The sequence below is a fragment of the Austrofundulus limnaeus genome, unplaced genomic scaffold (assembly GCF_001266775.1).
Source record: "Austrofundulus limnaeus strain Quisiro unplaced genomic scaffold, Austrofundulus_limnaeus-1.0 Scaffold173, whole genome shotgun sequence".
Lineage (NCBI taxonomy): Eukaryota > Metazoa > Chordata > Actinopteri > Cyprinodontiformes > Rivulidae > Austrofundulus > Austrofundulus limnaeus.
In genome coordinates this window covers 825,020-834,927 of record NW_013952575.1, presented here as the reverse complement: position 1 = coordinate 834,927, position 9,908 = coordinate 825,020, and the positions used below count along the sequence as shown (strand labels likewise).

The window sequence follows — 9,908 nt, the reverse complement described above, 5'->3', positions numbered from 1 at the left end:
ATATATATATATAGAATTTAATGCAAGCCAAATTGATGTAGTTCCCAGCAGTCACCATCGTGGCGCTGTTGACTCTTTTTTGTCTTTATGAGGCGAAGAACATACCGTAGAAAAAGATGCTCATCTCATGCTAACAGGGTTTTGCGCTGTTTATGTTTCTGTGCATTACTTAGCAACATTTTCAGATAAAACTGTTTAGTCAGTGAAGCATCCAGAAAATGCGCCGCCTGTGCTCCGTTCAGCAGAAGATCCCGTGTGTTTTTCTCACCGAAGTGAAGGAAGAAGCGTCCAGAAAACGGGACTGTCAGGTGAGACTGGGAGCAGAGCAGCCTTATCCTGCTGTTGCCATGCCAGTTAATTTAGACTTTTTCTTGGTTAAACAATTTCCGAATAATTAACATTTATGTAAACATTTATCTTGTATATGTTTGCGTTTTGTGTTTTATTTTATTTTGGTGAGTAGCGCCATTTTGATAATGTGTTGCTTCCTACAGCAGAGGCAGACTGATTCATTCTGTTCCTGCAATAAAGGTCTTTGTGGTTTTATCATACTGAACGTTTCTGGAAAACAATGACGTCATACTAAAAGCAGACCATGTTTCTTGTGTGTCAGAGCACTTCTCTGTTTCCTCTGTGTAGCTTCATGATGTTGGGGGGTACAGATTACATCAGGCCACCTGATATAATCTGTACCCCCCTTAAATCCATCCAAGAAAGGATTAAGTTCAAACTTTCAGGGGTTAGAAGACATATTGTGAAGTATGCTGAGGCCTGACACAGACCTGCTAACTTTAACCCTTTCTGTTTTAGACGGGGACACATTATATCAAGCTGCTATATTTGGGACCACGTCTGATTAAGTTTGTTTATGTCTTGGCTGTGTATTATATTTGCCTTCTTCAGATCATTTTGACTAAATATTACAAATATAGGAATGGACTATCTTACAGTAACATACACCATGCAGAAGTCTACAAACTACATTAACAAATGCATTTACTACCATTAATACAAATACACAATCGTTAAATTAATATTCATGTTAAATTGGATGTGTGATCAAGAAGGATGTTTTTATACTCAGCATTTAATCAATAATAGGTCAGCCTCAAGATTATATGTAGATTATATGTTTATCAGCCCCACTGATCATAAAGCTGTTAAAGGGGACCTATTATGCAAAATTCACTTTTTAAAGTTTTTTTTTACTCAACTTTGGGTATGTACTTCTTAAAAAAACAGTCCTAGGACCAAAAAAATACACCCAGGTGCATATTTACTGTAAGTAAATGTATTTTTAATGTATATTAATGACAAGTTTTATACTTCCTAAATTTTGTGATGTCACAAGCTGTACGACAACCCACCAGAACCTGCGTTCAGCCCCTTACCTAGCAACCCCCGGCTGAAGCTCCACCTCCTCAGTATAAAAAGCCGTCACGGTTGTTGTTGTGTTATGTGCAGCTCATTTCACAACAGGCCTCCAATAAAGCAATGGGTAGAGTGTTGGACCAGAGAGTGGGAGACCAGGGTTTGAGACTGGCACGGACACAATTTAATTATTTATTTTCATTCGTTATGAACACGTTTTCTCATGTACCTTTATTGTTTAGCTTATTAAAGCCTTGTTAAAGCCTATTTGTTCGGGTTTCTGAGGTATTTTGACCGCTGCTGCTCCCTGCTCTGGAAACAGAGAGCAGAGTGAGCGCAGAGCAGAGGAGGGAGAAAAAAAAGAAGCTGGGACCATGACTCTGCCTCTGGGTCTGAGCCTCTGGGTCTCATATGATTGTACAACGGAGCTTCTGCTATTATTAGCCATGCTAACGTAAACGCTGGCTTTGGAGGGCGGAGTTAATGTCAACAGATTTTTGGAGGGCGTTACCAACAGAGCTCATTAACATAAACAGCTCTTCTGAACAGAAGTCAGAACAGGCAGAACTAGAAAATGGGAAATTTTATTATCTGAGAATTATTTTGTGCATTAAATTGAATGAACATGGTCTGGATAGCCCACAGACATACCATAAACATTTCTAGGACCCATAATTGGTCTCCTTTAATACTGTAGGATCACTGTATACTTTTTCTCTGGCAGTATATTTGATATTGTGAGATACTGTAGTAATTAATACATTGTATTTAGATTGCAATTATTGCAAAACTGTATAACCTTACCTCTATTTTCCAGATTGCTATTTTAGGTACTAATCCCAACATTTGAGCAGCATTACAGTTCTGGATGAGTTTGTCCTTTTTCTGATTAGAACCTCACCAACCAAAAGAAACACTTTTAAGAAGCACAAAAATCTAAACTTAAAAGTTTGAGAACCTGTCCCATCATTCATGTTTACTTCAGTTGCCCCCAAACAATCCCACAAACCATTGTGGCGCTAAACAGTATCCAAGAAATGGTCCATTGGGAGATGCAGGAGTCAATATATTCAAGATGGTGGCTACAACATACTGGTCCTTAATAACACTAAAATGGTTATACCTCTGTCAATTTTATATATTGTGCTAAACTTTGGTGTAGTTGTAGCTAATGCATAAGTAAGTAAGTAAAGTTTTATTTATATAGCGCCTTTCACAGAAATAAATTCACAAGGTGCTGTACATTCGGGGGGGGGGGGGGGGGGAGTTAAGAAACACCCATTCAAGAAGACATACAGACAAACATGGGGGAACATGTGAAACCGGTCATGCAGCAAACACAGTTGCGCTACCTTTAAAAACAGCTTGAAATACACAAAAGGAAAATTGAGTTAAAGTATGCATGCATAAATATTACTGCATAAATGGCTGCAACATTTGTTAAAAAGTAAAAACGTTCCTAGTGCGAACTTGAACTTTTTTTTCTGAAATGATGACAAAATTTGACATATTAGGTTCAAACTTCAGAACAACTCATGCATGGTGTTAATATTATTTTATTTTTTGTTTTAAAGCAATTTCAGGTTGTTGCTACAGAGAATGTGAACCCTGTTGCTGTGGAAGCCAACATTGATTGTGCACTTGCCACAGAGAAACTGGACGGTACCTGCTGCTACGTTAGCCTTTATCAAGGTGAGCCTGTTTCCCACTCATGGCTCTGTTAGCTGGATGTTTTAGTAGAAAAAATAGACAAATTATTTGGGGGGAATTTAAAGTGCCCATGACATCAAATTTTTGTAATCAAAATGAATGTGGTTTTGGAAAGAGAAATTTAATAACATATTGCAAAAGCAATTTCACAGCACTGAGGTGAACAGTTGTTGAGAAATTTGCATGTGAAGTAACAGGAAGTGATGTCAAAGAGGAATGCCTGCATGTGAACTAAGGCTGCACTGATTAATCGATCAATCGACAACTAATCGATTATTAAAATTGTGGATGACTAATTGACTAATTTAAGAATCGATTAATCGTTTTCTTTTTTTTTTTTTTGTTCTTTGTTTTTCTCTCCAAAGTGCTTTGACACCTTCCACTGCCACATCTGCTTTTCTGTCCTTGACACACATGCACAGTAGTGGTAACTGGGGTAGGCCGTGGACGTCACAAGTAGGGCTGCACCGATTAGTTGAAATAATCGATGACGTCGATTATGTAAATTTGTCGACGCAGATATTTTATTATCGATTCGCTATATTACATAACCACCAGGTGAATGTTCATGCAATTCCATTTCAGTACCTAAATGCATCATTGCGACCGTATTGGCATAAGAGTGGTGAGTTTTTCATGAAAATATTACAATTACAATAACATTGCAATTACAGAAAATATTACAGTATTAAAGAACTGTTCTTGTTAATTTGATGAAAACATTTTAAATTTCCAGTGCACTCACATGGTGGTCAAAATGGAAAAGGGGTGTGGCCAAAACGGTCCCTGTGGAGCAGTGAGACCCAATTTTTTTCTGTTAACATGCTTTTTTTAAAAGAGTGGATCCTAGGGTACATGAAAATACCAGAGAAGTTCAGTAGGGGGGTGCACAGTGAGCCACCCTAGCCCATGGACTACAGAGCATTGCTATAATAACTAACTAAACAGACAGAAGAGAAGAATCTCATGTATCTTTAGATTAGAGAGCGATGAAGAGTCAGAGTTCAAATAGTATTGTTTCAGTAAACAGACCAGTTTTCTTTCTTCCCTTTGATGTCACTTCCTGTTTCACTTTGAACCATATTCAAAAGAACATATGCCAGTTATGTGACAAAATGTATAAAATAAAGTGTATTATGCCAAGTTTCTTAAATAAAAAATGTTCTTTTACTTTTTCTAATTGAAGCATACATCACAGGCCCTTTAAAGTTTGTAGCTCACATTTAAAGAATTGCTTTCCTCCAGGTCAGCCTTACCTCTGGGCCAGACTCGACAGGAAGCCCAACAAGTCAGCAGAGAAGAGGTTTAAAAAGCACCAGCGTTCTCACAAAAGCAGTAAAGGTATCATAACTGTAGTTAATAGAAACAATACATTGCTAAGAGCTGGAAATGTTAGCATTTGGTTTAAATTTTTATTTATTTTTTTGTTTGTTTCAGACTTCATGTGGAACGTAGAGGAAGATTTTAAAACAGTGCCAGAGACATGGATTCCAGCTCACAGAGTCAAACACCATGATGGCCATCCTATACCTGATGAAAATGGACACATTCCAGGTTGGGGAACATAGTCTTTTCTTCTCTTTAGTGTGAAGTTGTGAGGTTACCAGCCAGCGTCTTCTCTCACATGGAAACCATCAGCCTGATGGAAACACTGTTTTTGGAATCGTGCAGGCTGGGTTCCAGTGGAGAAGAGCAACAAGCAGTACTGTTGGCATTCCTCTGTGGTGGATTATGAAGTCAGGGCAGCGCTCGTTCTCCGGCCAAGCTCTGGTGAAGCCGACGTGTTGGAAATTACAGCCGTCCCACTGGCAGAGCTGCAGGAACAAACGCTGGAACTGATCGGAACCAACGTCAACGGAAACCCGTACGGTAAATTCATCTCGTCTTTGTTGCTTCAAATTTGACAGCCTGCTGGTTTTACACAAATTGTATCGTTACCCCCCAAAAAAAGGAAAAAAAAGATTTGAATCTTGAATAAAAAGTTCTTTGAAAACTTTTTTAATGAGTCCAAAAACTGTAAAAAACAATTTTAGCCATTTTAAAGTGGAATTTTGTGGAAACTTCACAAATAATCAGGTTCCCTTGTAAATAACTGCACAAAGATCAGTGAAATGATGTGAACTCTTTTCCTCCAAACTGAGGTTGGTCATAGAGTTATCTACAAGTTATTATTTGTGCCTAACCTTTCCATAGAACCCAATTCAAAACAGCACCAATTGGCTAGCGCCAATACTATATTGCCTTATATGTATTAGCTCAGCACTAGCACAGCAAACAAACAAGCTAAACTGAGGTCCTCCATCCATATTTTCAGTTACAGGCTGAGTCATTTTTGTGTTCCCCTCTCTGTCATGTGGATGGAGGACCTCAGTGACGAGAGGAGAATGTGTAGCACTGAGCTAATATATATAAATAGTGATAGCATCGGGGCTAACGCTGAAGCTAACAGGCTAAGCTGAGGTTCTTCTTCCATGAAGCAGCTCTGATGTCCTCCATCTACACTCACCGGCCACTTTATTGGGTACACCACGCTAGTAACGGGTTGGACCCCCTTTTGCCTTCAGAACTGCCTCAATTCTTCGTGGCATAGATTCAACAAGGTGCTGGAAGCATTCCTCAGAGATTTTGGTCCATATTGACATGATGGCATCACACAGTTGCCGCAGATTTGTCGGCTGCACATCCATGATGCGAATCTCCCGTTCCACCACATCCCAAAGATGCTCTATTGGATTGAGATCTGGTGACTGTGGAGACCATTTGAGTACAGTGAACTCATTGTCATGTTCAAGAAACCAGTCTGAGATGATTCCAGCTTTATGACATGGCGCATTATCCTGCTGAAAGTAGCCATCAGATGTTGGGTACATTGTGGTCATAAAGGGATGGACATGGTCAGCAACAATACTCAGGTAGGCTGTGGCGTTGCAACGATGCTCAATTGGTACCAAGGGGCCCAAAGAGTGCCAAGAAAAGATTCCCCACACCATGACACCACCACCACCAGCCTGAACCGTTGATACAAGGCAGGATGGATCCATGCTTTCATGTTGTTGACGCCAAATTCTGACCCTACCATCCGAACGTCGCAGCAAAAATCGAGACTCATCAGATCAGGCAATGTTTTTCCAATCTTCTCTTGTCCAATTTCGATGAGCTTGTGCAAATTGTAGCCTCAGTTTCCTGTTCTTAGCTGAAAGGAGTTGTACCCGGTGTGGTCTTCTGCTGCTGAAGCCCATCTGCCTCAAAGTTCGACGTACTGTGCGTTCAGAGATGCTCTTCTGCCTACCTTGGTTGTAACGGGTGGTTATTTGAGTCACTGTTGCCTTTCTATCAGCTCGAACCAGTCTGCCCATTCTCCTCTGATCTCTGGCATCAACAAGGCATTTCCACCCACAGGACTGCCGCTCACTGGATGTTTTTTCTTTTTCGGACCATTCTCTGTAAACCCTAGAGATGGTTGTGCGTGAAAATCCCAGTAGATCAGCAGTTTCTGAAATACTCAGACCAGCCCTTCTGGCACCAACAACCATGCCACGTTCAAAGGCACTCAAATCACCTTTCTTCCCCATACTGATGCTCGGTTTGAACTGCAGGAGATTGTCTTGACCATGTCTACATGCCTAAATGCACTGAGTTGCCGCCATGTGATTGGCTGATTAGAAATTAAGTGTTAACGAGCAGTTGGACAGGTGTACCTAATAAAGTGGCCGGTGAGTGTATATTTTCAGTTKCAGGCTGAGTCATTTCTACCTTCTTCTCTCTGTCAACGCTCTCTGGTTTCATTTAAAAGAGTCGATCATCAGATATTGTCCAAGATTAACCTTCAGGGTGGATATAGCTCGCTAGCAGCCTCGCACCGATGACCTATCCACGTTATCATTTACCCAGAATGCTTTGCGTGTAAATAAAATGGCTCCATCCGTGTAGTATATTTTCAAACTTTTAGTTTAAAAATTATAAAAACTGAACAGCCTACAGTATTTTTACAGTCTTTATTTTACAGTTAAAATATATGTTTATCAAATAAAGTCTAATGTTACAACTAATCAGGGATCCTTTTAAACAAAGAAGCAGTGAAATAATAATAATAAATAAAAATAAGTCACTGAGTCAGTCACGTTCTTTCTGATCATCACAGGATTTAACTCTAGGTGTATATCCTTGTCCTGCAGGACTTGGGAGTAAAAAGCAGCCGGTCCACTGCCTGGTACCACATGGAGTCATTCCAATCCCAAACCTCCTGCCTGTGGACTTCCAGCAGATCAGCTCCTGGTTCCAGGAAAGCCCAGAGGGCCGAGTAGAGGGCATCGTTTGGCACTGCAACAATGGCACTCTTATTAAGGTGGGGTGACTTGACTTGATCTCATTATTCTAAAAGCTGAAACATTCAGCACATGGTCTGGCTTTAGGGAGAGGTTCAGTCGGCTGTAACTGTGGTGTTCGCAGGTCCACCGGCACCACCTGGGACTGCGATGGCCTGATGGGGACACCTGCCTCGCCAACAGACCTGTGGTGATTCGCGTTGACGGGAAGGTGGAGGCCTGCAGCAGCAGCTTGTTCACGTCCTTTTTATCACTGAACGGACACTTCTTCAGCCGGCTTCAGGATGTGAACTTTGAGTCATGAGCAAAAGACCAGGCTTCTTTTTTACGACCACATCCCTGTGAGGATCCAGCCAGATATGGGCACCACTGAAGAAGAATTCCAAAAACTAAGACTGTTTAGGGCACAGATTCAGCTGAAAGTCTTATTAAATTGATCCAAGAGTCATTAAACTGTAAGAGGTAAAACTACATTCAGAGGAAAGTAAATTTAAAGGGATATTTTCAACATTTTGAAATTGGATTAACTGGAAAAGTTGTGAATATGGAGAAATAGTTTAAAGGCTTACAGGTTTCCAAAATGAAAAATCAGAAAACTGCTAAAAATACTGTAGAAACTGTGTCACTAACACTGCCATAAATATATACTGTGCATAAAACTTGCATGCTGGGTAAGAACTGAAAACACTAAACTCAAATGTTTTGTCGTTCCTGTCTGGTTCTCCCTTGTTGCGAGGGAGTTTGTTAATCAGCCTCGTCTGCAATTGAAATAATAGAGAAAACAAAGGTTTTGCTGCATAAATGCAAGCATGCAATAACAGTGGTGTTATTGGTATGTCTGATCAGCAAGAGGTTAGGTTAGAGGTGGGCCTATCATATTGTTTTCAAAAAGTTTCCTTTTTGGGTTTTTTTGGCTGCACAAAAATAAAATTTCTTTTCAAGATTATTTTCACTCTGGAACCTGTTTTTCAAAAAAATACTGTTTCTAGAACAATGTGTTGATGCAAGGCTGAAACTATTTATTTTGTATGAATTCACAAAATAGAGTTTGCATGAACCAGTGTGAAATTTTAAGGATTTTAAAACAGTACAATCTGTGTTAGAGGCAGGTCTGCTTGGACCAAAGTGCAGCTAATAAGGGCTGGTTAGAGCGGACCCATTTGCAGAGTAGGTTTTGCTTTCTAAAAATGACTCCAATCTTTAACATTTTACAGGAACTTGAGAATGGTTAGGGTATTATTTAGACATTTATACAGTCAGTTTTATATTTCGATCAGCAGAAATATACTCGTGAAAATATTAGGACACCCTATGAAAGCCTGTTAAATTTAAATTTAATTTTTTTTACATATTTGGACGTAGATATTTAATATAAATTTTAACAATACCGAGAGATCCAAGTAATTTGATTAAACAATTAAAAATTAACGGTCTTTTTACAACTCCTGTAATACGCCCTTGTTACAGTTGATGTGCATGACTATCAGCCATCTTGGATTTTTAATTTGGATTCAATCTTAGTAACACCACACCAAATTTCAGCCCAAAATGTCTTCAAATGGTAACAGACAGTATTGCAGGCCTTGAATTAAAATTTATCATAGAGAATTTGTCAAAGCTTGTTCTTGGCTACGACCTGTTTTCAGCTTTGTACGTCTCAAAATGGCTAAATTATGCCTTATCTCAATTTAGCATTAGCAGTTAGCTAAAACTTGTGTTTAATATTCAGAATGTGTTGGGTTTGATCTCAGCTACGAATCCACCACATTTCAGCTTTGTATACCTTGAAACTGCAGAGCGATCTGGGCGCCATGTTGAAACGTTGAAATAAGACAATTCAAGCTGGTGAAAACTACTTTATTGGCAAATCTAAAACAATAAATATTAAGTTACTTTGCAGAACTGACAGTATGTTAGTTAGAAAATATGCTGTAGAGAACAATTTGCCTCTTTAAAAAATAAACTTTACTACTACCAACAGTACTATTACTTACATTTTGACTGCTCTGAAAAAATATATCTCAACTTGTAATGTGCCAGACCAAAACAAACAACCAAAAAACATCCAGTATTTTTTAACATTTGTTGGTACAATAACCCTGAGTTAATCGATGGACACGCTGGGCATTTTAGCCTCCACACCAAACTGATGGCACACCTTCTTCAGCTGCTCCTCCAACAGGATGTTTTTCTTCACCTCTAAATTGTAGTTGTACTTCAAGTCCTCAAGCTCTTCGAAAAACGTTGGGTCAAAGTTTTCAAGCTCCTTCTTCAGCGTCTTGACTTCCATTTGAAGTTTGCTTTTATCTGTTTCAGCTGCGTGCAGGAGGTTTTTCAGTTTCCTGGAATCTGATTACAAAAAAATAAAATGACTCCAAACAATTTATATCACTGCTGGTATTTTTGGTTAAATGTCGGTGCACACAGTCTGACAGAAGCAAAAACAGATGCTACTGGTTTAACATGTTTAGAACCACCTCATAAACTGATATGGTTTTAGAC

The 9,908-nt window shown here is 39.3% G+C and overlaps 2 protein-coding genes across 5 annotated transcripts in view; one reads left to right on the top strand and one right to left on the bottom strand.

Annotated features, from left to right (window-relative positions):
- rlig1 (RNA 5'-phosphate and 3'-OH ligase 1) overlaps positions 1 to 8,352 on the top strand; it is a 13,261-nt gene extending 4,909 nt beyond the window's left edge. Inside the window, exons 1-7 of one of the 3 annotated variants that reach the window (XM_014017621.1) lie at positions 95 to 308; positions 2,946 to 3,063; positions 4,327 to 4,422; positions 4,519 to 4,635; positions 4,753 to 4,950; positions 7,257 to 7,426; positions 7,531 to 8,352. In XM_014017621.1, coding sequence (XP_013873075.1) covers positions 219 to 308; positions 2,946 to 3,063; positions 4,327 to 4,422; positions 4,519 to 4,635; positions 4,753 to 4,950; positions 7,257 to 7,426; positions 7,531 to 7,710 — 969 coding nt within the window. In that variant the 5' untranslated portion in view covers positions 95 to 218 and the 3' untranslated portion in view covers positions 7,711 to 8,352. Of the gene's footprint in view, positions 1 to 94; positions 309 to 2,945; positions 3,064 to 4,326; positions 4,423 to 4,518; positions 4,636 to 4,752; positions 4,951 to 7,256; positions 7,427 to 7,530 lie in introns of those variants that run through there. The other 2 variants (XM_014017622.1, XM_014017623.1) reach the window with 2 other exon arrangements.
- An 895-nt stretch (positions 8,353 to 9,247) lies between these two features.
- The window catches only part of cep290 (centrosomal protein 290), a gene marked incomplete in the record, with an annotated part of 103,571 nt that continues 102,910 nt past the window's right edge, over positions 9,248 to 9,908 (bottom strand). For both annotated transcript variants that reach the window (XM_014017619.1, XM_014017618.1), the window contains 1 exon segment: positions 9,248 to 9,755. In XM_014017619.1, the coding sequence (XP_013873073.1) occupies positions 9,511 to 9,755 (245 nt within the window).